The sequence below is a fragment of the Protopterus annectens genome, chromosome 5.part0 (assembly GCF_019279795.1).
Source record: "Protopterus annectens isolate FY-2018-M chromosome 5.part0, PAN1.0, whole genome shotgun sequence".
NCBI lineage: Eukaryota > Metazoa > Chordata > Ceratodontiformes > Protopteridae > Protopterus > Protopterus annectens.
The window spans coordinates 1287022184-1287048630 of record NC_056735.1 but is presented as its reverse complement, the minus strand read 5'-3'; the positions used below and the strand labels follow the sequence as shown (position 1 = coordinate 1287048630).

The following is a 26447-nucleotide window of genomic DNA, read 5'->3' as shown; positions in this document are numbered from 1 at the left end:
ATCGACATTTATTCATGTACACAAATTGACATTTATTTTGTACTTTTCTATTACTGGAGAACAGTTCTAATAATGGGTTGACACTTCTGTGTGAATTCTACATAAACAGTGCAACAAGCATTTCAAGTCCAGAATATCTGCACCTTGGCTTTCACAGTTATTCAAATACAGTCATGTCATCTTCTTCTGGAACATTGTCATAAGTGTCCAACCCCCGAATTTCAACCTGAATTTCTTGTGACTCCATTTCCTGTAGAACCATTGGCCCCAATCTGTCATGCCTAGCAATAGAGCTCTCCTTAAATGAGCACTGCTTGTCCAAGTAGCCTGCTCATAGTGCATTGGCAACACAGCTGTCAGTGATTTTATCCCATGAATTTTTCACCCAAGTCACGACCTCTTGCAGGCTAGGCTTCACAAAATTTCCATGCTGATTTCTCTGAATTCTATTTTCAATGTAGTCATTGAGTTCCATGTGCAAATCGTCCTTGAATGGCTTGTTTATTGCAATATCAAGAGTCTGGAGATAGGCAGTCATTCCTGCGGGAATCATTATTTGATCTGTTCTCCTCCGTGCTAGGAATTTCTTCATTTCTTTAGCATGGTGAGTGCTGGCTGAATCCCAGACTAGCAGACCTCTTTCGCCTCCTCGCAAAACAAGTGGCAGCATTACATCGACCCACTTCCTTATAACTACTTGTGTGTACCAGGCTTTTTCAGTTTCAAGAATGTAAATGCCTGAAACACATTCAATCTTATCTTTCTTGACCTTACCAACGATTAGAGGTGGGGTTTTCTTTCCATCTAGATGAATTGCCAAAATACAGGTAACACGTGCACTCTCGTAACCAGTGTAGGGAATGTAGATTGACGAGGCACCCCAATGATCAATTGTTGTTTGAGATCCTTGGTCCATAAACACCACAGTTTCATTCATCGCAATCATGTTTGAGTGTTGGTATTTAGAAAAGTCAATGCCATCAACAAAGGACTTGAACGCAAGTGCACGTTTAATAACTGCAGTATCTTCCAGCTTGAAAAGTGTTGTTGATCTTCTTAGAAACAGTTCATATCGCTGAAGGAAGCCATCCAGCCAATGTTTTGATGAGTCCTCCATGATTCCTTTCTTGTACTTGACGGAATAGGTCTTTCTTTTTGCACTTATCTTGTCTGGGGGGGGGGGTTAATTGAAGATTTATGCGAAAGGAGTGGCAACACAAAATGGCGCCAGTTATGAAGAGAAGACACTACCACAGCTGCTCGTTACCATGAGCATGCGCTTCCCACACATTGTCTGTACTTTGACCGATCAAAGTACACCTGCATGGGTTTATGGGCCAAGGATATCAACCGTCAAGTGTGAGTGATGATTAGGTTACAGTAAGAATCGTAACTGGGGCTTATTTTTGGTGTAGGGCTTATATCATGAACACCCTGGAAAAGCCATGCTAGGCCTTACTCCCTTATTAGGTCTTATTTAGAAAGAAATATGGTATATATATATATATATATATATATATATATATATATATATATGAAAAAAACTGGAAAATTTATAGGTAGCATACTACCCAAAGCATACATTTTTTGTATTTAATTAGTTAGTTAGTTGTTTTTTATTTATTTATTTATGTCTATTTGTTAAAAGAGATAGTCCATCTGAGCCAAAACCCTTTTTCACCAGAGGCCCTGGGAGAAAAGCTTTATGGATACATGTTATTTTGACACTGAATATAAGAAAATCAGAGATTATATCAGCAGGAATTTACATGTCTCAGGATTTATATAGATATGAAACAAGGAAGAGGAGGTAAAAACAGAGATGAAGGAAGCAAATTAGAGAGGCATTAGGTTTTGAACAATGTCCATCTATTTGAGTCAGTGTGCAGAACTGGTGGAATATTGCTCCAGATGTTAGCATCTTGGCCTGAATAAAGTGTCCACAGAGAGATTGCTAGAGTTAGTGATCTCTTGAAGGTTTTGTCTTTATGATTTCAGTTTTCTTGAAGGATTATATCAATTAATATTTGAGATAGTTGGGATAACATTAGTTTTGTATAATGTGTTGCATGCTAACTTTAGTTGATTAAGAATTATCATATTTCTTAGCTCTAGCCAGTTATTTTATTTATTTATCTATTGATTGATTTATTGTACTGCGGTGGTAGTGCTGTGGTAGCGTTGTCACCTCACAGTTAGATGTTGTCAGTTCGATTCTCAGTTAGAGCGTCTTCTGTGTGGCGACATGCGTGAATGGGCATTCCTTCGTTGAAGGTTGTGCATTAGGCCCGGCAAGCCAGCATGTAAAACTCTACTGTCAATCATTAGCGGACCGGAGTTCTGCTCTGGCGACCTCTAACCGGGAAAAGCTGAAATACACAAACAAATCTATTGATTGATTTATTGTATAGCTATGTAGTGGTGTGTTTTTGAAGCCATTTGTTTTTGTTGCATTTGCTGCAAATTTAGTTATGTTATTATACATTTGCTCAAGAATGCGAAGATGGGTTTTGGAAATGGTAGAATGGATGATGAGTATAAAAGAGTGTGTAGTAAAAAGGGTTGTGTAGTGTTAACTCGATGTTTCAGTTAGACAAGAGTTACATTCATATATCATACCAAGTTTTACATGTTAATTTTTTTTGTTTAATTATCTAAATGTAATTTTTGATCAAGCGTAACACTTAGAAGTTGAGTGCAATTAACTTGCTGAATGCGTGTTTAGTGCAGTGAAGTGACAGAGGTGTCCCCAGACCTAAACACAATGAGCCTAGTTTTGTTTGGATTTAATAAGAGCTGATAGTTTGTTAGTTGTTGTTCTAACCATTGGCTGTTTTATTGAGTACTGTGTTGTAATTGGGTGATAGAGTCAGTTGAGAAGATGATGGGTGAGTCAGCTGCATAACTGCACCAGTCAGACATGACAATAGTGCGCATGTCATTTATAAAGAGGCTAAAGAGGACTTGTCTTTAAGTCACACTATGTTGCTGTCCAATGTACTGCTTGAAATCTAATTAGGAATTAGCTATTAGATCACATTACGGAATGTTTGCTAAGATCCAGTTTTGCTAGTCTGTGAAATAAAAGGATGAGAACCAGTGTCAAATGCTTCTGAAATGTCTAGAAAAGAGATGCAGTATGAAGACCTTGTTTAAGAAAGATATTTATTTATTTATTTATTTATTTATTTGCAGTTTGTTTGCCAGGATAGTCCATTGGGTCACAGGGACCCTGTTTTCAATGGAGTCTTGGGGAGAATAGTTCCAGAAAAATACAAATACATAGTACACGTTGCACATATACATTACAGATTATCTCATGGGAATACAAAGTAAATATGATAAGAAAAGGTTAACAATGGTTGAATACATCAGTATCAATCATTAAACAGCAATAAATAACACAAGTAGCAGCATAGGTTAAGTGTTAAGTAGTTGGTCAAATAGTTCAATAGAGCTGTGGAACTATAGGAGGCAGTGATGGTGCATTTAGTTCTAGGACAGTAGGAAGTGGTATTAGAAGGATTAGGTAGGATGAGAAGAGGAGCACTTCCATTGTGAAGTTAGGTGTGAGTGCAGCAATATTTTACATGAGGAGAGACTGCTGGTGATGTGGATAGGAGATGGTAGAGAATTCCAGAGGCATGCAAGGAGAAGGACTTTAGGGGATTCCCAGCTGGACGTGTAGGTCTGTGCAATTTAATTCGCTTTTGGGAATTAGATCTTAGAAGTCATTATGGTTCATACATTTCAAAGGTAGTGGCTAGGGAGGGACAAAGAGAGGGGCTGTAAATGAGTTTGTGTGCTTGGATGAGTTGGGTATAAATGAGGAGGTTAGGTAGCTCAAGCCAGTTTAGTTGGTGAAGAGAATTACAGTGGTGAGAAATGGCTCTGTGACCTGCCTCAAATTTTGATATCTTGTTATAGCAAGAGGAGAGTTTTGTTTTGAATGAGGATTGCAGGTTGGTGAGGATAGAGGCTGCATATAGGGGGGATGGGATGAGATAAGTATTGGCTAGTATGAGCCTGATGGAAGGAGAGATAAAATGATTATGGCGGTATAGCATACCAAGTTTTTTGTGCTTTTTTTGGTATTTACTTGTAAATGTTTGTCAGATTTTAGTTGATCATCTATGAGTTCCCCAAGGAGTTTAGTGTCAGAGACTATTTCTAGGGGAGTATTGTTTTTGCTGGTGATTATGAATGAGTGTTTATCTAGGGAGGAGGCTTTGGAGGTGGTGAATAACATAAGTTTAATTTTGGTTACATTAAGAGCCAGAAGGTTGTCTAGCATCCACTGCTCAGTTGCGAAGAAGGTGCTTTGGTTAAGCTTATTTAGAGTGTGGATAGAAGGGGAGGAGCAGATGATGGTAGAATCGTCAGCATATTGGATGAGGCTGGAGTTTGGAATGGCTTGGTAGAAGTCGTTAATGAATATATTGAATAGTAGGGGCCCTAAAATGGAACCTTGGGGGACACCTGTGGGATTATTAAGGAAGGATGAAGTGGTTTTATTCCATTTGACTGCTTGTTGTCTGGTTTTGAGGTAGCTGGAAAACCACTTGGTACAGGAAGGGGATAAGTTTAATTTGGAGAGCTTATTAAGAAGCAGGTTGTGGGAAATAGTTAGTGTCAAACGCCTTGGAGAGGTCAAGGAGAAGGGTGGACATGAAATGGCTGGAATCGCGGGCTTTGTTAATTGTTTCAAGGAATACGAGGAGGGCAGTGGAGGTGCTATGACTGGGTCTAAATCCATGCTGTGTTGGGGTAAGAAGCTGGTTGTTGATGAGATAGGGTAAGAGTTGTTGGTGGTGGATACATTTTTCAAGAAGCTTAGAAATAGGGGTAAGATAACAATAGGGCGGAAGTTTGGAATATCATTATTATTGCCTCCTTTATGTAGATGAATAATAAAGGCTTTCTTCCAGAGCTAGGGACATGGGTTTCTGAGATAGACTGATTAATTAGTATGCTGATAGGGAGAGGAATGGGTTCTGCAGCTACTTTTGGTAAGTAGGAGGGAATTTCAACAGGGGCATTGGGACCAGGTTTTAATTTTAGGAAAAGCTTTTTTTTATGGTGGATATAGAAATGGGATTGATAGAGAAGGATGGAGGTTAGGGGCAATGGATGCTAGGGGAGGAAGGGATGGGTGCAGGCTGAGGAGGGGTCACAGAGGTGTTGGTGAAGGATGATGTTAGCTTGCTTATGGACTCTGTGAAGAAAGTGTTAAATTGGGTGGCTAAGTCCATGTCAGAGGCATCTGGGTTAGGGCAAGGGTTTTCATTTTTTCTGGGGTTGAGGAGAGATGAGATTTCTTTCCAAAATAGTTTGGGATTGGTGTTGTGGTTGGTTTGGAGAGTGGAGAAATAGGCTATGCGGTTTGAGGTAATAAGATTTTTTACTTTATTTCGTAGTGTTTTATATTAGTTTTGTGATAGTTGTTTTATTTTTATGGTAATGTGTCCAGGCTTTGTCACGGAGTCACATAGTAGCTAAGGTGTTTTTGATTAACCAGGGTACATGGTTACTTTTTGAATGTTTTGTTTTTAGCGGGGCAAAGGAGTTGAGCAGGTTTGTAAAAGCAGAGTTAAAGTAGGAGAGAGCATTATCTAGGGGAAGAGTCTTTAATGGGTTTCTGTTTATGCTTTTTAGTGCATTTGAGAAGGTTTCAGAATTGAGTTTTTTTTAGGCAGTGAGTGGAAATATAGGTGTGAGTTAGTTGTATGGAAGAGAGGAGACGGCGGGCAAAAGTGGGGAAGTGGTCAGCTAGTGGGTCTGGGAGAATGCCACTATCAGAGATATAGTGAAGATGGGATACTAGAATCCGATCTATTGTACTTCCAGTAATGGAGTCCTTGGAAGGCTGGTAGTAGAATTGATTAGTTGTGTAAAGTTATATAAGTTAATATTGAGTGAGCTAGTGGGTGATTGGATTGTCGTCTAGTTTATGTTCACGTCCCCCAGGATTATGGTTTCGTGAGTAATGTTGGTGAAGACCCAGGAGAGGATATCTTCAAGGGATATTAGATCAGTTTCAGAGCTACATCCTGAGACAACTCATGTTGGTTGACTGAAAGGAGATAGTTAGTTGTTAAGATGTTTTAGAGGCTATTTCTGTACACAGTTTTGTAAGTTTTTTTTTTTAGAAAGGGGGTAGAATATCAGCCGGTCTCTAATTTGAAAGGTCATCTTGAGCATCAATAGGAAATAGAATTATATAAGATTATAAGATTATTTCCAGACTTTAGGGACATATTATCCTGAAAACATCTGTTTATGAGTGTGGCTATAGGACATGATAGGGCTGAGCAGTGAGCTGTTAGTTCACTGTTGTTAAAGAACAGAATACAAACAAGGGGGTGGTACAGTTTAAGTGATTAGAATGTAATAACCAAATTCCACCAGTTATTGCTTTTTTCTTTGTTAATTGATCTATCCTCATGATGCTATATCTAGGTGGGATTATTTCTTCAATAGTTATACCTGGTTTTAATCAGGTTTCAATGATGGCTAGGATGCCAGGTCTGTAGTAGCTCGTTCAGTTATATATTCCAGTAATTTTATTACAAACACTTCTAGAGTTAATGTGGAAAATGTTCAGCAATTTATAGAAAATGCACTTACTTAGATTGTTTTCATTTTTGGCAGCTATGTGTAGGCCATAGCTTGATTAGATGTCATTGTTTAGTAGGAAATTAATAATGGCTGGCATGTGGTCCTGAAGAAGTTTTAGACTGATTTTTTTTTTAAGTAGCTGTGCCTTTTTATTTTGTCTAGCAGTGTTTGCATTGAGGTATCATAGGTAAACATGGTTATTGCAACTTTTGTAAGATGGCCTCACAGGTTCATAGGTGTATACTAGGCTAGCAACCACTGAGGCCTTTATAAGCCTAGCCATGTAAACCAAATATATGTCACAAGCAATTGTGTCTTATAAGGGGTGTATATTAGTTAAGGCATGATTTAATGACTGTCTCTGTCAATTAGAGACATACAGGTCAAATCAGGGGTAAATTTCTGATTTCTTATGCACTATTCCAGGCTGTGCTTAATTAGGGTTATGGAAGGGTTCTGCTTCACTTGTATGGGAAGTCTATTCCAGAGAATGGGAATTCTCTGAGATATATACCTGTTCCTCCAACCTGTCCTATTTAAGTCACAAACAAAGATTAAATCATTAGATCTAGTAGTTCTAGTGCTGTTTGTTTTGTTGATATGTAAAAGTAGCATCATAGTTGGTTCCAGGAATGATTTATATGCCAGGCCAAAATTGCCTCTTAGCTGTATGTAGGAAAAGAGTATAGAGATAGGGCTTTGAGGTGAACTGCATATGACATTGTGTTTATGCACTGTATTCTTTTTGTGAGGAACCTCTGTGGACATTACAGTTTTTGCATGTGCCTGGTCTGGTACATACTGAAGGGGGCATTATATTTAGTGATGGCACTGATCATGGCTGAATACAGTGGCACAGTGACTTCCCTGGACATGGATGCCATGCCTTTACTTACAAGTTGAGTGACACAGAAAAATTTATTTACAACTTCAAAAGTCAGGTTACTTTCTACATGTGTGCCCAGATCCCTGACTATTATGTCTACTTTTAGGAGTATTTTATTAATGCAATAGTTTCCTTGGGTGGCTGACATCCCAAAGGTATTATTATGCATTATTTTGAATTTTAAGCTATGGCTTTGGCACCAGTCATTTGTGCTAGACTTTCCTGTAGGATGTTAGAATACTGGGGGGTTTCTATAACTGCTCCTGGCTTACAATCACTGCAGACTTGATAAGCCAGAGGCTCTTGACATTCGCATTGACTTCTAAAAAATAGATGCCAAAGAGCAGCAGGCACAGCACAAGGCCCTGGGGGTTCCACTGGTGACCGGTCACTTTGTAGAGATGGTCTCTGGAATCCTAAGACCTGCTCACTACCTGATAGTTGGAAGGATTATGTTTGATGGTATTTCCTGGGAGGGGTGTTGGAGTGTGTGGGGGAGGTATAGTTGGAGCTGAATATATCAGCCAGAACATTTACATATCCCATGGTTCTGAGAAGGGTGGTCTGTTTACTAACAGTTTGGTGCAATGTTGTATGCTGCCTTTGAGATTTCAGACATAGCTAAAGAAGGTCGTGTGGTTGTCCTTGGCTTAGGACACAATCTTTACCTCATAATTTGCTATGCTGGTCTAATTAGTCCTCTTAGTTGTCTATTCAGTTTGATGAGGGAGTTTTTGTTCCTTTTTTGGTGTTACATTTCCTAACTTGAACCAGTTTAATTTTGGATTCCACCAGGGTGGTTTATTTCAGTGCCCATAGTACGGATAGCGCAGTAGTGCAGCGGTAGCGTTGTCGCCTCACAGCAAGATGCTCACCCTTTGTTTATATGGATGGTAACTTTGATAGGGTAAATATCTAGTTGAATAGGTGCCTTTCCTATATATAGTGGACGTAGTTTCTATATTTTTACACAGACTAAAGGTGGATGGCACAGTGGTGCAGTGGTAGCGTTAAGAGGTTCTCTGATTTGATTCTCCGCTAGGGTGCCTTCTGTGCAGAGTCTGCATGTCCTCCCTGCATTCATGTGGGTTTCCTCTGGGTGCTCCGGTTTCCTCCCATGTTACAAAGACATGCATCTGGAGTGTTTCTCCCCAGGCCTCTGCTGAAAATTGGCTTTGTTCTAAGTCAGACTTTCCCAGTTAAGAAATGTTAAATACAGCAAATAAATAATTAATTGTGTGGAATCTGAAAAAAGTGTGTCATTTTCTGCATAATGTTTTCTGTGGTACTATGGAGGGATGGGCATATGTTAGACATGTTAAGACAGCTTGTGTTGTGAGTGTAAATAGGTGTAAAGCGGCTGTGTGATAAGTTATGTGGGAAATGATCATGCTATTTAGCTTAGTTTTTATGTTTGCAGTATTAGATAATGCTTTGCGTTCCTATTTTTAGTTAAATGATACTGTGGTTATACTGTGTTTGGGTGTTTAATGGATCATTACCAGATGAGCAGATTCATTTCAAGCTTTGGAGCTGGAGATAGGAATATGATTTGTTATTAGATGTAGGTGTGTGTATCAGTATGGGCAAAATGTCTTTTAGAATTTGGCCCCTATTTGCCAGAACATATAATTAGTACTTGTAAAACTGCCAGTTTGCTTTATTCACTACTCTGTACGCAGAATCTGTTTTACTTTTATTAAGACAAAGAAACACCAAAGCAAATTATGACAGAGACAAGGAAATGACCAGAAATTAGTCTTAGCAATCCCCGATGTATTTCCCAGAAATGCAGGTCATGAAAACGAAGTTTAAATAATTGTAAATCAATGTCCATGGTGAACATTAAGAATCCACTAGACACCACCCATGTCAGCTGATGATGTGTTTAGCATTATTGTGTTGCAGACATATGTGGGTGTAATGAGCCCCTCATTTTGAGAATACACACATTGGACAGATACCTGTTGCCTTTGAGACTTTGATGTACCCTACAAAGCTGGATTTGTTCTATTTTTTTTATTTATTTATTTATGGAGATGAACTTGCCTGGAGCAGTTAAACAAATGTATCGTCATGTAGCATGTTTGTCTGTGATTCCATCTGTGGATGTGCTATTCTATGACTGCTTATGTTGATTTAAGTCCACTCACACATTACTGGTGTACTATCAGGTACTCACAACTGGGTAAAGAGGTGACAAAGTTGAATTAAAACAGTGCCGCAACACCAACATGTTCATTAAATCTTCTTCTTCTCCTTTCGGCTTTTCCCAATCAGGGGTCGCCAGAGTGGAACAATGGTCACAGAACGATTGGCAGTGGAGTTTTACATTGTGGAGTTAACCAACATAACATGTTCATTAAATCCCTATCTTGGAATTCACTGTTGTTCATCAGATTACAACTAATGCCACATGCCATTCCTTCCCAGAATTTCACCTTCACAGGGAATGTGAACAATGCATAGTATGATTTTTTTTTCAAAAATCTTTATTAAATGTACACATATGACAAAGGCAATCTTAAATTTATATAAATGAAAAGCATACAAAATTATATCACTTTAGTTGCAAACTGTTTACATCACAGACATCACTGAAACAACTGTAGTTGTAAGTATCATACATCACTTATAAACCATCCAGTCATTGTCAGTTAAGCATTATATGGCTCATTCAAATTCTGCCTTTTAAACCTTGTTCCTGCTCTGCATATACTGTTCCCACAATTCCCATTTTTTCTATGTAATTTGCTCCTTCACTTTTCTAAAGATCCCAGTTTCAGCTGTTTTCTCTGTTACTATATTCAATACTTCCTGTAAAGTTGGTCTAGACTTTGATTTCCATTTTTTAGTAATTGCTTTTTTGTCAGCCACCATAATTAGACTCAGCAAGGCTTTACTATGTCTAGGCAATTCTAATTCTGTAGAATAACTCAAAAAAAATCATCTTCCCAGTCAGTCTAATCAGCTCACCAAACATCTCGACTGAGCGGTCTGCAAGGAATCCCAAAAGTCTGCCAGCTTATTACACTCCCAAAAATTATGTTCCCAGCTACCTCTTTCTTGCCCGTCACACCTCCAACATTTGCTATCTACCTAAGGAAAAATTATTTCTGTGTTAAAAAAGGACACGTACAGCTGTAGATGTTTGTCATAGTACTGGTTTGTAATGCCATCTTGTGACAGTCCTGTGGACAAAATGTATGTGCTAGTGTTTGTTATATGTGTCATCAAATTATTTGCTTGGCACAGCAGCATTGAGCAAGGAGAGCAGCTTTTTCAGGCACAAGGTGAGAGAGGCCAAAAAAACACAAAATAAACTACTAAAATATAAAAAAAACGGCTTCAGAAAGCAACCAGTAGTTTTAAAGTGCATAAAGCGCTTTTCGTTTAATAAAATCAAACTTCTTCAGATGCAAGCATTCAAGGTACAAGTTTCAGTTAAATAAAATACCAGGAAGTACTTGAGCCTGTCAGCTCACATGCTGTGATGACATCAGCAACAATAGTGTTCTACACACTATGAAAAAATACTGTTTAAAACTAAAACAATGCTGACAACCATGAACAAGGAAGATTGAAGCTATGGTTTAACAGTAAAGAATGCTGATACGTATACTTTAAACAACAAGAACAAATAAACATATGAAATAATAAGGTTACCTATAAGGAATTACTATTACACTGCTAGAATTCTGCACTACAAACTTTTTTTGCACTACAAACTTTTTTTACTACAACATTTCATACTGGTTCATAGCTAATCACCTAGCCCAGAAAAATAACTCAGCTGGCAGTTCGAGAAATAAATTTAGGCATCATTAACAGTGACTAAAATTACCATACAATGTTAGTACATAGTTTTAACTAGCTATGATGACCATATTACTAAATCAAGGTGAGAGAGGGCTTGATCAGCAGGTACAAATGGGGTCTTATTGCAGTGCCAGCATTCAGAAATGAATGCCAGTATTGGAACTGGTGTAGAGCTGAAGTGCTGAGTGGATACTATGGTAGGTATGGCAAACAATTTGCCAGAATGTGCACTTATTTATAGAAAGTGGTTTGCTACATTGCTACATTTTAAAGTAGAAAATCAAATCGGGGAATGGATTTTTTTTCCTCCTCAACTTAAGAGTTGTGGAACACACATCAGGGAGAACATCCTCAACTTAGAGGAGTTCAAAGGCACAAATAGGGAAATGTCACTGGGCCCTAGTTGATAAAGCTCTGGCTAAACATTGCTGATATGTTACATTTGTCTCTTTCAATCGCAGTTTCTTCTCTTCCCAGCACCATATGTATACATCTTTTGGTCCTACGTACTGTATTCCAGTGAATGCATTGTACAGCTGCACATCTCTACTGTAGCCTGCATTGTACAGTAATCCTGTGACTACAGCTTAGATTGTTTTGTTGTGCTGCCATTTGCCACTGTACTTTTGCTTGTCTGCTCTAATGGTTAACCTGTCTTTTATTATTTCTGTTTTGTTTCACCTGAAAATCTGTTGACTACTATGTATGCTATCTTGTCTTACAGCTCTTTTATATGTAACTCCTCTTGTAACATGTTGAGATGTGCTCTTCAGAAAAACTGGTGTATTATGTTTTACGTGGCTGATGTTTTAATCGCTTATGTGCCCTGGCATTCCACATTCATTTCTGAATGCTGGCACTACAATAAGGCCCCATTTGTACCTGCTGTTCAAGCCCCCTCTCACCTTGCTTCAGTGTGTGAAATTCTGCTTAAGCAATGACTTCCAGCTGGTTCATATGCAGCTACAATGGGTGCAATTCACCTTTCTTACTGCTTAACTTATCTGCACCCAAAGAGGGACTTGCATTACCCATGGCTCAGTACCTATAGCCTCACATCCCAAGGAGTGCTACTTTGCGTTGGAGACTTCAAGTCATGTTTTATTGCATTTCACAAGCATTTACAGATACACAAATGAAGCCATACGTACTGGAAGTGTATATCTATAAATGAATCAATTCATAACTTAATGTTCCCATTTGAATTTGTAAGAAAACATGCACAGAAGGAAAGAAAAACATCTTAAATACCTTGTTAGTCTAACCTCCAATTGTGACACTGCAGTTTGCAGAAAGCACAGTAGTCCACAACATGGAAATATTATGAAAGCATGGCATATGCCAATTATATTAATAATGTCAACTATAAGGTGCTTACATGGTACTTCATGGTATCAAATGAAAGATTACATAATGCTGCAAAAGTTGTCACTGATACAAGCTGTTAGCATATTACCATTTTACAGATATTCAAACTTGTTCAGTAATAAAATATGCATATTAGAATAATTATATTTCTGTACATATCTCTGACATTGTACCCTTGGATGGATTGTGACTCAGAATTTCACATTCTCAGTCACCAGAGAGGTTAGGAACAGCTCCTCAGGTAAACAGGTTACTTGGTAACACAAAAAAATGATTTTTTTCCTGTAAATATTATAAATGTATGGCATATGCTTATAATTACATTAATAACTTCAACCAGAAGGTGATTACACAGAAATCCATGGCCTCAATTAAAAGTATGCATAATGCCTAAAAAATGCCCTGATAGTTGGTGACTAACCAGCACCGTGTGACAGACACTTACATTTATTTGCCCATTAAATATTTAGATATGCATACTATTCATAATTATGCAAATATCTCAACATTGGCATGCCATCTACAAATCGAGTTTGCAGCCAAATGAAGATCATATCTGCTCTAACAAAAGTCACACTAATGGTTGGGGTTTGTCTGCTATAGTTACAGAGATATTAATACTTGTTTGCATAATTATAATAAGAAAACATGTATATTGCTTAATTTCTTGTTAAATATAACATTATTATTATGTCTGACATATTATTATTACCATTGGGAAGAGGACTGTGTGCTGAATATCTTTTGTATTTCTGATTTTTGTAACTTTTCTAGCTTCTGAGATATATATACATCTGTGTACAGTTAGGTTGACAAAGTGCCTTCTCAGAATTTTAGCTCAGGTGAGGCTGTCCAGGTAGGAGCTTTTCAGGTGCCATGAGGTGTGTAATTCCACTCAGACTAGGTGTGAAACAGTTAATGCTCTGTGCTGCAATGTGCTTCCCACCCTGTAACATATATATGGTGTTTTCTGTCTTTCTTTTTGAAGGGTTATTTTATTACCACAAACCTTCCTGCATATGCTTTATCATGGACTGAACTGCATCAAACCTTTGCTCACTTGCACAATATGCTGAGACCTGCCCTTGTTCAGGAACTGATTTTTTTCATCTTGTGTACTGCAGTTAAATTGACTACTCAGCTGCACATTCAGCAGTCTGTACAGTACTCAGATACTGTACTCAGCTGCACATTCAGCAGTCTGTACAGTATGCAAATACCGTAATCAGCTGCACACTCAGCAGTCTGTACAGTACTCAGATACTGTACTCAGCTGCACATTCGGCAGTCTGTGGTACTCAGATACAGATGATGACTCTGTTTTTGCAACTGTGAAGGGGAGAAACATGAGAAAATAATATACCGCAGCCCTATGCAAATCACAAAAGCCCCGTTACTCTGTGGCATACAAGCATACATAAATACATACCTTGAAAACTACAGGTGTACACCAGTTATGCAGATTAAGGTTCACAACATCATCTGTGATTCACACACATAAATCACTGAGTAATGTGAGTAAGTAAGCCCATAATTAAGCACATGTAAGGCAGACTAACAGTTAAAAAATGTGAAGAAAAGTCTCTGATGGCCAGTAAACGCCAGTGTTGCTCGCAGTAGTATGTCTGGGTGTCAGTATCAGCATCAAGCCGTACGTCAGAACACGGAAGGTATAGTACTCATATAGTTATAGCAGGGCCTCCATAACACAGAAGCACAACCGCCACCACCACCACACTCTGTTGTATCTCATTCATAACAACACAGATGATCTCCTTGAATAGGAACTACAGCATCACCTGATGCCTTCATTACCACAGTATGCTAATGCATCCAACCATACAGTCATGACAAAGTCAGCTGAAACCTGCATGAATTATCCCTTGCCATGGCTGTAGTGCAGGCAGGACAGTATATGCACTAATATCTATGAATGTCATAGCTCAGAGATTCACCGGGAAAAGATGACATTTCCACAGAATTAATGTTGTTAGACAAGACATGCACATGTCACTGTACCAGTACTGAGCCTTATATAAAAATAAGAGCTCTGAGTCTTGTGGGAGTGGAATAGGCAGCTCAGGCTATTTAATCAGGTGAGTAACCAAGGAAAATATGGTTTAAATATATTTCCATATCAACTGATCAAACCTCCTCATCATACCCTGTCTCCAAACACCATTCAATGTGGTACAGCAAAACTTTATCGAGAAGAGTTCCTTTAAGAATTTAGCAATCTCCCATCAATAAACTCCACACCTCCCACAGATCATGCAATGCCCACCTAACCACAATTCATCCCCTTCTTCCACTTCCGATGCATACATCCCAAAGAAATATCTATTTGGCTTGAAACTATTTTCACTAACACCCCTTCTGGATCTGACAACATCAAATCCTGGATCATTTATCACTGCAGAGAGCATCAGTCATGTCTTCCTCTCATACACATATATAATCTATGTTTTACACAAAACATTATGCCACAGATTACTGCTCTAACTAAACCTCTCCCAAAGCAAACAAACCCAAAAGATACGTCTCACTTCCATCCAATATCCATCCTCCCAATTCTGAGCAAAAATCATGAAATAATAGTTTATACCCAACTCTCCCTCTGTATCCAAACCAAACATGCTCTCATCCAAACATTCTGGATTCTGGCCTGGGTGAAGGACTACAACAGCACTTCTGTCTGTAAGTGATGCCATCCTGCTAAACTCTGATAATGGTCTCCTCACAGGTGCCCTATTTCTAGACCTGACAAATGCAATTGACCTCATTGAATATCTTCTTCAAAACAAACTAACTGGAATTGGTGTGAGTCCAGACACTGGTCCCTGGTTTAAAACCTTCCTCACTGACAGACACTTCAGAGTTACAATAGGATCTTCCAATCAGAATCTGCACCGATTGCCAAAGAATTACCACAAGGCTCCATTCTTGTCCCATGCTCTTCTCCATATTCATTAACAAACTTCCTTTAGACCTCTCCCATCCCTCCCCTATTCTCTATGCTGATGACATGGCCACTTACTGATTAGGTCACTCTAACACCAACATTCAGTGTCAACTCCAGTCAGGCTTACATGAGCACTACCAATGGCACATAAACCGTAAAGTACTTCCAAACCCCAAGAAGACCAAGACTATGCTTTTATTGGAACTCCACAGAAAATTCACTAACTCTTTCACTTGCACAGTGATTCCATAAAGAAAAAAAAATCTACCTTTAAATACCTAGGTCATTAAACTTCCATTTCCACAAAGACAAAGTGAAAGCTAAAATAAACTCCTTCCTCATCTGGGCCAACCCCCCCCCAAAAAACAAAACAAAACAAAACATTGCAACGCTCCAGACAATCTGTAACAGCATCTGCTGATTCATTACAAACTCTCTGTTAGCATCACTGTGTCACCCTAGAAAAAGTCAAATGGCTATCCATAAAACAATGATCTAACCTACTTTTAGGATCCCAGCTCTACAAACTACTCTAGCTCCACACATTTACTCCCCTTGCAGCTAGACTTCATAAAAAACTCCTCATACAACCTGAGGCACTACTCACAAGACATGGTAACTCTCATTACCTCTAGAACCAAACTCCACAGCACTGCACATGCATTCTCCTGTTGTGCACTTACTTTTTGAAAAGCTCTACCCATCAGCATTGAGGGACTCAACACTTATTCCATATTCGAATGCAACTTAGAGCACACATCTGCATCCAAGCCAGATGCAATGAGCTTATGTATGAAATATATCTGATGCATGGTTCAAATCCAATGAAATAGTACTTTTACAGAGGATTGTCTGAACATATATTTCATCACATTTTGTGATACTATTATGTTGTTTAAAAATCAATTGTTGTCACTATTGCTAACAACATATGATCATTATTCTGTCCAGTGTATGTCCATATAATGTCACTAAATACAAGTCTGATAGTGTGTTCCACAAAGTAAATGCCTGAGGTTGCATGGATTTGTGAGAAGGAAGAATTGTTCACTTGAATGCACTTCTTGTCCCGGTCACCAGATCATTGTACTTCATTTACTATCTGTAATTTCCCTAAACATGTATTACCCTCATGCCTCAACACAGTACATATTCCCTAATCTATCCCCTTACCAAGTCACTTCTTCTCTCTCAAGATTTACTGAAGATTGACTCACTTTAGAAACTAATGTATATATTGTACATTACATTCTGCTCGATTGTACTTTGCACTGTACTTGTTTACTAGAATGTATATATTTTTTCTATGTAATTAGTCTGAACTACTCTATTGCTTACATATCTGCATTTTTTGTTTGTGAAATGTTTTGTATTTCAAATGGGCCGAGACAGAAATTGGTAAGTGTTGGTGCAATACCCCAGTAAGCACATGTAAATAAATAAACTGTCCCTGTACCCTTGTACCATTTCACTCCTGTATGCTAACCCTAACTTGCTCCCTTTCTCTAACTCACAACTTATACATTACCTTACAAAAAACTTCCCCTATCAGTACCATTACAAAAGAACTCAGGGAGACAGACAGACACAAATACATCATATAGGCACATGCTCACAATACTGCATCTGTTGTCATAATTAGTCCTTACTTTAAAACTCATCCAGAAATACTGGCAAACACTCTACTTCCATGTTTTGGCATCAGTAAACAAGAAACTCCACAGACGTGCATGTAAATAAACCTCACACAACCTACATTTCTACATCTGGCATTACACTCTCAATAAAACATGCATACCAGTTCAATGATTCAACAACAGCAGTTTCGACTAGTTGGCATCTTTGCCCTCATTCTTCTCTGTCCTTACGTGACAGCTCAAGCTTCTTCTCCCTATCAACTACTATTTCCATCTCCTTCTCCATCTCACTTCTCATTCCATGACTGTGTTACAGTGCTGTCAGTTTATTGTCACTTTATTCCAAGACTGTTGCTGTGCTATCAATGTATTGTCACTTTATTCCATGACTGTGTTACTATCAATTTTTTGTCACTTTATTCTACAACTGTGTTACAGTGCTATTGATTTATTGTCACTTTATTCCATGGCTGTCGTACAGTGGTATTGATTTATTGTCACTTTATTCCATGACTGTCTTACAATGCTATTGATTTATTGTCACTTTATTCCATGACTGTGTTACTCTGTAAAAGTACTATCAATTTTTTTGTCACTTTATTCCACAACTGTGTTACAGTGCTATTGATTTATTGTCACTTTAGTCCATGGCTGTCTTACAGTGGTATTGATTTATTGTTACTTTATTCCATGACTGTCTTACAATGCTATTGATTTATTGTCACTTTATTCCATGGCTGTGTTACAGTGCTATTGATTTACTGTCACTTTATTCCATGACTGTTACAGTGCTATCAATTAACTGTCACTTTATTCCATGACTGTGTTACAATGCTGTTGATTTATTGTCACTTTATTCCATGACTGTCTTACAGTGGTATTGATTTATTGTCACTTTATTCCATGACTGTGTTACAGTGCTATTGATTTATTGTCACTTTATTCCATGGCTGTGTTACAGTGCTATTGATTTACTGTCACTTTATTCCATGACTGTTACAGTGCTATCAATTAACTGTCACTTTATTCCATGACTGTGTTACAATGCTGTTGATTTATTGTCACTTTATTCCATGACTGTCTTACAGTGGTATTGATTTATTGTCATTTTATTCCATGACTGTGTTATAATGCTATCAATTTTTTGTCAATTTATTCCATGCCCGTGTTACAGTGTGACTGTTACTGTGCTATCAATTTATTGTCACTTTATTCTATGACTGTCTTACAGTCCTATTAATTTATTATCACTTTATTCCATGACTGTGTTACAGTGGCATTGATTTATTGTCACTTTATTCCATGACTGTCTTACGATGCTATTGATTTATTATCACTTTATTCCATGACTGTGTTACAGTGGTATTGTTTTATTGTCACTTTATTCCATGACTGTGTTACAGTCCTATTGATTTATTATCACTTTATTCCATGACTGGGTTACAGTGGTATTGATTTATTGTCACTTTATTCCATGACTGTGTTAGAGTGTTATTGATTTGCTGTTCATTTATTGCCACTTTATTCCATGACTGTGTTATAATGCTATCAATTTGTCAATTTATTCCATGACTGTGTTACAGTGCTATCAATTTACTGTCACTTTATTCCATGACTGTTACAGTGCTATCAATTGTCACTTTATTCCATGACTGTGTTACAGTGCTATTGATTTGCTGTTGATTTATTGTCACTTTATTCCATGACTGTGTTCTAATGGTATTGATTTATTGTGAATTTATTCCATGACTGTGTTACAGTGCTATCAATTTATTGTTACTTTATTCCATGACTGTTAGCATGCTGTCAATATATTGTCACTTTATTCTATGACTGTGTTAGAGTGCTGTTGATATAGTGTCACTTTATTCCATGACTGTGTTATAGTGCTATCAATTTATTGTAATTGTATTCCATGACTGTGTTACACTAGTATCGATTTGTCATTTTATTCTATGGCTGTGTTACCGTGCTTTCAATTTATTGTCACTTTATTCCATGACTGTGTTACAGTGCTGTCGGTATATTGTCACTTTATTCCATGACTGTGTTATAGTGCTATTGATTTATTGTCACTTTATTCCATGTCTGTGTTACAGTGCTATCGATTTATTGTCACTTTATTCCATGACTGTATTACAGTGCTATTTATTGTCACTTTATTCCATGACTGTGTTACAGTGCTGTCAATTTATTGTCACTTTATTCCATGACTGTGTTACCGTGGTATTGATTTATTGTCACTTTATTTCATGACTATGTTACAGTGTTATCGATTGTCACTTTATTTCATGACTATGTTACAGTGCTAACGATTTATTGTCACTTTATTCCATGACTGTTATTCCATGACTGTTACAGTGATATCAATTTATTGTCACTTTATTCCATGAGTGTGTTATAGTGCTATTGATTTATTGTCACTTTATTCCACTACTGTTTTACAGTACTATCGATTTATTGTCACTTTATTCCATGACTGTGTCATGTTTCAATTTAAGACACGTATACTGTAATTTCTACATTATATCTCATGTACTTCATGCAATGACTTTTACTGTCATCTGTGTTTGCATATCCTATAAAGTATATCTGTTTTTTATTGCATTTATTTGTTTGCTTGTTAAATTGGGTAGGGCACTGATCACCCCTGACTAATTTCATGCCTAACTTAGGTTGCAATGAGACAACAAAAGCAGTTTACACAAGTGCAATGAGTCATATTATAAAGCACAAAGACATAGTAGAGAAGGAAATACACTATAACTTTACAAAACAATAAAATAAAGTAGCATGTTGACAAAACAATGAAATGTATAAATGGGAGTCTACATAAGAGTAAACAAAGTCAATATCCATATTAAAAGGGTGGTGACCATGTCATGAGTAGTAAAGGTATATGATGTGAAGTGATGGGATGGTAGGAGCAGTTAAGTGATGTGGCTTGAGAGGAGGAATTTGCATTGAGCTTATTAAACCAGGCAGGCTTTGAACTGAGGTCTGCATTTGATGTCGTGAGCATATCTTTCAGATTGATTGGGAACTCTTGCTCCAGCTGGGCGATAGGAGGGAGAAACTGCAGTCAGTACAATAAAGTTTCATTCTGGAGTATATACTTCAAGAACCAACTAGAATTTTGCTTGAAGCTGTAGGAAGGAGTAACAGGAATGTGATTAGCAAAGAATGTAGTGACAGTTTCCTGACTTGGTAACTGGCTTTTGATTTTGGCTGTATGGCAGTAATGTTCTTGTCCAGAGGAGATGGTTAAGTTATGGAGTGCCAGATTTTGCTGGATAGAGTCTGAAAAGAGGTAGAATTGCTCTTGGAAGATCATATTCTAGTTAGGCAGGTTGTACTCCTTTGCATAAGGCAGCCCTATCTTTTGAGGAAAGGAAGTCTTCTCAATTTGAAGGTGGAAAGTTTAGGGTTTGTTCTAGCCACACTTCAAGATGTTTGATGGGTGATGTAATTTCTTTAGGTAGGTCATCTCAGTTTTTGATGTCAGGTATGTTCATTTAATTTCTATATTTTTCTATATACAACAAATTTTGTTTTTATCATTGTGTTAATATTGTGCATTTTTTCATTTGCTTGCATACGTCTTTGTTATTTTCCCATGTCCCCTGTAAATATGGACTCTGTCATGTGGGATATGATCGCCAAAATACAACTCAGTCAGCCAGGCAAAGAATCAATCAATCAATCATTCAATCAGTCAGTAAGTACTATTTTATGGATAACAATATGATAACTTACTCCACCAAGGATATAACATACCTTGACACAGGAGTCACATAGTTGCCTGGAAAGACTCCAGAAACCCCACTTTTGAGTGATGTTCCCTTGAACCATCCATCCTGGCACTTTTCTGTAACTCGGTACATTTCTCCTTTCCGCAGTTCTAGCTCATCATTTTTCTGTGGCTTGTAGGCATACAATGCTAGATATCTGAAATTAGAACATGAGAATCCAATGGGACAGCACAGGACAGCAATACAGCAAATGTAATAAAAAGGTACGAAACTTTGTATAAGAAAAAAAGCATGCCTAAGCTAGCAATAAAATCAAAGTGTTTGTCAACAATAACTATGTTAGCAAACACTTTAAGATCATAATAACCAATTAGCACACTGTTCTATAATATTATTGAAAAAAATACTGTGAAATACAATGAAATACCATCACATTCAGTGAAAAGTTCCATTCAGCCAAGCAAAATGGTAAACAGGGTCATTCTAATCTGCACAAAAGTGCTCTTGCTTGCTTTCATTTTAGCATAATATTTAATTATATTTGTTTTACTCATATTTGTAATGCTTGGCAAAGCGTGAACATTGTCAGTGGATTACATTCTCCATTTGATGTGCATATTTGATCATTTGGATTCAAATAACATCTACTCAAAGTACACTTCGACTACAGTGCTGACAGCCATATAAATAAATAAATAAATAAATATATGTATATATATATATTTATATATATATATATATATATATATATATATATATATATATATATATATATGTGTGTGTGTGTGTGTGTGTGTGTGTATATATATATATATATATATATATATATATATATATATATATATAGTACTTATCCTAGCTGTTTCCTGTCTAGCATTTTCTTGGATATATATATATATATATATATATATATATATATATATATATATATATACACATATATATATATATATATATATATATATATATATATGTGTGTGTATATATATATATATATATATATATATATATATAGATGTGTATTAAAAGGTCAAATACTTAAATATTCTTACAATAAAATAAAACATTAGTCCCAAAAAGTCATGACCAAAAACCATGGAAACAGAATAAACACATTTAAACATGTCACACCCCCTACTAATTATGTATACCAACTCTGAGATTGCACTACAGTGGAGAAAGGGTGAAATCCTACTCCCCACTGTACCACAATCTTGCACATGCAGCTACAAGCATTTTTCGAAATTTTGTAATTTCAGTATTATGGGCCTGAAGCTAACCTATTTGACATTCTGAGCATTTGACCTTTCAGATGGATGAAATCCTATCACACTTAATCAAACGTTTTATTCAGCAAAGCAAAATGGAAAAATAAAGCTTGATGGAGAAGATACCAAGATCTCTGTCTCATGTTTTTTTTATATCTCAAGTTAAGTGCTAGTTCTTATTTTACAGGGTAACAGAAAAAATGTTAACTGAAATTTTATTGCTATTGGCTTCACCTCTGCATAATTTTTACTGTTTCTCCTGATGAAAGTTCTAGATAAACAGTTGACTACTGGTTGAAAGAATGGGTATGTTTTTAGGAAGTGAACTGTACAAATACAGAACCCAGTTGGAAAACCCAAAATGTATCCACCAGAAGCCTATAGCACATTTCAAAGATAACAGAAAACTGAAGTAATGGAAACCAACTTTGTAGAGGGGACCTTACAGACAACTGATGATGGTACTGCACCAAAAATCAGTTCTTAACAGCATTTAACTAGGACTACTACAAAATGGAAACTGAAAACCAAAAATGGGAACAGATAGAACAAAAATACACGAAAAGCAACTCTCCACAACTTAAAAAATGCCTGAAAAAATTAAATCTAATTACCATCTGCAAAAGTGTGCCCAATTATCATCTATTCAATTGTTATTAAAAGACTTCTTTTCTTTTCCATGGATCAGAAGAAGCTCAGATCCAAAGCAAAAGTTCCGACGCTGCTGTATTTGACAACATGGGCTCAGGAAATTTGAAGCAAAGTAGGTTCATAGATTCATAGGGTGTACTAGGCTAATGGCCTTGGGGCCTTTACAAGCCTAGCCCACAGGACTATCCTGGCATTGTGCCACCTGATCTTAGTTCCCAGTGCCTCTGTCGAGTAAAGCCACTGGAGTGATCCCCTGGGGTGAATTTTCTATTTCCCATCCACTCCCAGTGAGGTGCTCGGCTTGACATGTATTCCATAGCATGGGCAATCTCTGGGTTATGAACCTGTCCCTCCAGCTTGTTCTGTTGATTGTGGTAATGAGGTTGAGGTCTCTGGATCATGTGGTGAGGATGAATTGGGATTTCGTTAGATGTAGCATTTCTGACAGAGCTGGGTCAGACATGGCTTTGTAAGTCAAGCAAAGATCGCCTCAAAGTAGGTGATATGAGACAGACATTAGTTGGAGTTTTTTTGGTGTGTCCATATAGGACAAATGTTTAAGGCCTAGGATCCTCTTTGTGAAGTACTTTTGCGGGCTCTCCAGTTGATGCAGGTGTTTAGTGAGGTACATGTCAAATGGGGCATTGTACTCAATGATTGGCCTAATGAGGGAAGAATAGAGGGAGACAATGACCTCTTTCTTCCTGGATGCAAAACCCTTAGGAATGAGATGTGCCACATAGAAGGACTTTCTGACCACAGTGGCAATGCGGTGGTCAAAAGAGAGGTTGCTGTCAACCTATGTTTCCAGATCGCTTATAATGCCTTCTGTGTTCAGTGGACTACCATCGATGTGGTAATTCATAGTAACTGGGTTTTTCCCAAAGGGGATGACGACACATTTTTTGGCATTTAGCTTAAGGCCATGGTTCTGGCACCAGACGTTGGTCTCAGTGAGGCCTTTCTGTAGGATGTCAAAAACACTCCGGAAGTTAATAATAGCTCCCAACTTGCAATTGCCTGTGAACTTTGTCAGCCAGAGTCCCTCCGTGTTGGCCTGGACTTCACAGAATTAGATACCAATCAGGAAAGGACCTAAGACTGAACCCTGTGGGACTCCAGTCGTTACTGGTCAGCAGTCTGACTTGGAGTCAGCTACTATCACACTGTGGGTTCTACCTGTGAGCCAGTTTGCAACCCATCTAGTGATATAGGGGTTGATGCCTAGCTTAGTGAGTTTTTCTATGATTCCTGAGTGGGGAATGGTATCAAAGGCCTTGTCCAGATCAAGGTCATCTGTATGAACCACTGAACCACCTTGCCTTCATCCACAGCTTTGGTGACTGACTCAAAGAAGTTTACCAAGTTGAGCAGGCATGATCTACCCCTCACAAAACCTAACTGTGTGGGATCCAGTGTTTGGAGATTCCTATATCCTTGTTTATTAGGTCCATGATGATGCATTCAGTAGCTTTGCATATCAGACTCATCAGGTTAATGGGGCAATAGTTCCTAGGGTCTGTAGTTGCCCCTCTTTTGTGGAGAGGAATGACTGTAGCAGTGTGCCATTTGGTAGGGACAAAGCCTGAGGTAAGGCTGTGATTGAACAGGGCACACAGGTGAGTTGTCAGTTCACTTTGCAGTTTGTGTAGAACACAGCCAAGGATATTGTCAGGTCCCATAGAAGCTATATTCTTGGCCTTGAGCAGTGCTGTTTTAACTTGTGCAGCAGTACTACTGGGTGACTGGCAATGTACTGGTATTGTGACTGGTCCCTTGGGGGGGGGGGTAAAGCTGGCACTGAATCTGTCAGCCAGTATATTGGCAATATATGTTGGCTCGGTATAGGAGGTACCATTGTGCAGTAGCTCAGAGCAAATCTGGGTATTGCCGTGGAGATTCTTTACATAACTATAGAAGGCCTTGTGGTTGTCTTTACTATCTGCTGCAATTCTGTTTTCATAGCTAGCTTTAAAGGATTTGATGAGGGATCTCAACTTTTTGTTGAGGCTGATAAGGGAGTTTTTCCAGTCTTGGGACTTCACCTTATTCTGCATCAGTTTCCTCCTTCTGTTGTAGAGTTTGTTTATGACCACCAGATTGGCTTCCTTTTTTCTTTGGTTCTGTTGGGTATGGCGAGATCCATGCATTTGTGCGTGTGTTTGTACAGTGCATTGGTGTATGATTCAGTGGTCATGCAACTGATCTCCATTTGCATGGGTGCTGTGAAGTTAGCCACCTCTGTTTTTAGTAGCCCAAAGTTAGCTTTGTAGAAGTTTTTCATGGTGGTTACCTTTGTGGGGGTGTAGGGTGGGATGGATGTGGATTTCCAAGGTGATTAGTTTGTGGCCGGATCTAGCCAGGGAGTAGTTGACTATTTTTGTAGTGCAACGGTCGCCTATGTTAGTAATGACCAGGTCCAGGATGGGTAAGAGCAAGCTGGTCCAGGGCACTGGAACTAATGAATTCCAGGAAACGTTGGGCAAGTGTATTGGTACATAAGTAGTTTTCCCAGTTAATGGAGGGGGTAAGGGTAGTTGAAGTCATCCAGTATGAGAGTGTTAGGCTGGACCCTAATATTCTCCAGGGTGCTTAGGAACATGGAGTGTGAGTCTTGGGACATGGTTGGGGACCTATAGCAGGCTATGGCCTGAATCACTGTCTTACTCAATGTTAGCTGCACCTGAAGTATATCAGATGCATTATGCTGGGCTACTAGTCTGGAGGTGTGTTCATCCTTTATGAATATGGAAAAAACACTGCCTTTGGTGCTTTGGTCCCAGTTCTGGGGCCGAATAGTTTGGAATGAGTTATAGCCTGGTAGGGCAGGGATGCTTTCTGCTGCTTTGAACCAGGTCTCTGTTATGGCACAAATGTCGATGTTCTCCATTTTAAGGAGTACTTCGACCAAGTGCATTTTGAGATTTAGACTTCTAGCTGTGAGCAGCATGACCCTCAGATTGCATTTGTTTGTAGCTGTTATGGTGGTAATTTGATCTTTGGAACACCACCTAAAAAAGGCACTATAGGAGTGGCAAGAGCCTTGGCCAGTATTTGGAAGCTGAGGGGTGACAGATGCAGGCCATCTCTGGCAAAGCATGGAGGTTTGTCAATCATGTCATCCCAGGCAGACAGATACTGGATCCCCTTAGAATGACACCAGAATCTTAGCCAATTGTAGAAATCAATAATTTTCTTCTTGTACTGTGGTGTCATTCTGGGTGATGGTAGGATACTGCTCAGGGCAAGGGTCATACCCGCCTGGCCTACATAATCCAAGAGCTCTTCCATGTCTCTTTTCATGTGGTCCAGGGAGGTACGTCTCAGGTCATTCACACTCACATGTACAATGACAGAGTCATATTTGTACTTGTTGTTGAGGGACCTGAGTTCATGCGTTATGTGGTGGATCCCGGTGCCTGACAGGCAGCTGACTGTTACTTTCTCCTTATTCAGCCTAGTGAGTGGGACATCAGTATGCCTCAC

At 38.3% G+C, this 26447-nt stretch overlaps 1 protein-coding gene across 1 annotated transcript in view; it reads right to left on the bottom strand.

Annotated features, from left to right (window-relative positions):
- Window positions 1–26447, bottom strand: part of LOC122802353 (E3 ubiquitin-protein ligase SH3RF3-like) — a 2381113-nt gene that overhangs the window by 275089 nt on the left and 2079577 nt on the right. Inside the window, exon 8 of the mRNA XM_044071989.1 lies at window positions 21068–21238. Within this exon, the coding sequence (XP_043927924.1) occupies window positions 21068–21238 (171 nt within the window). The remainder of the gene's footprint in view (window positions 1–21067; window positions 21239–26447) is intronic.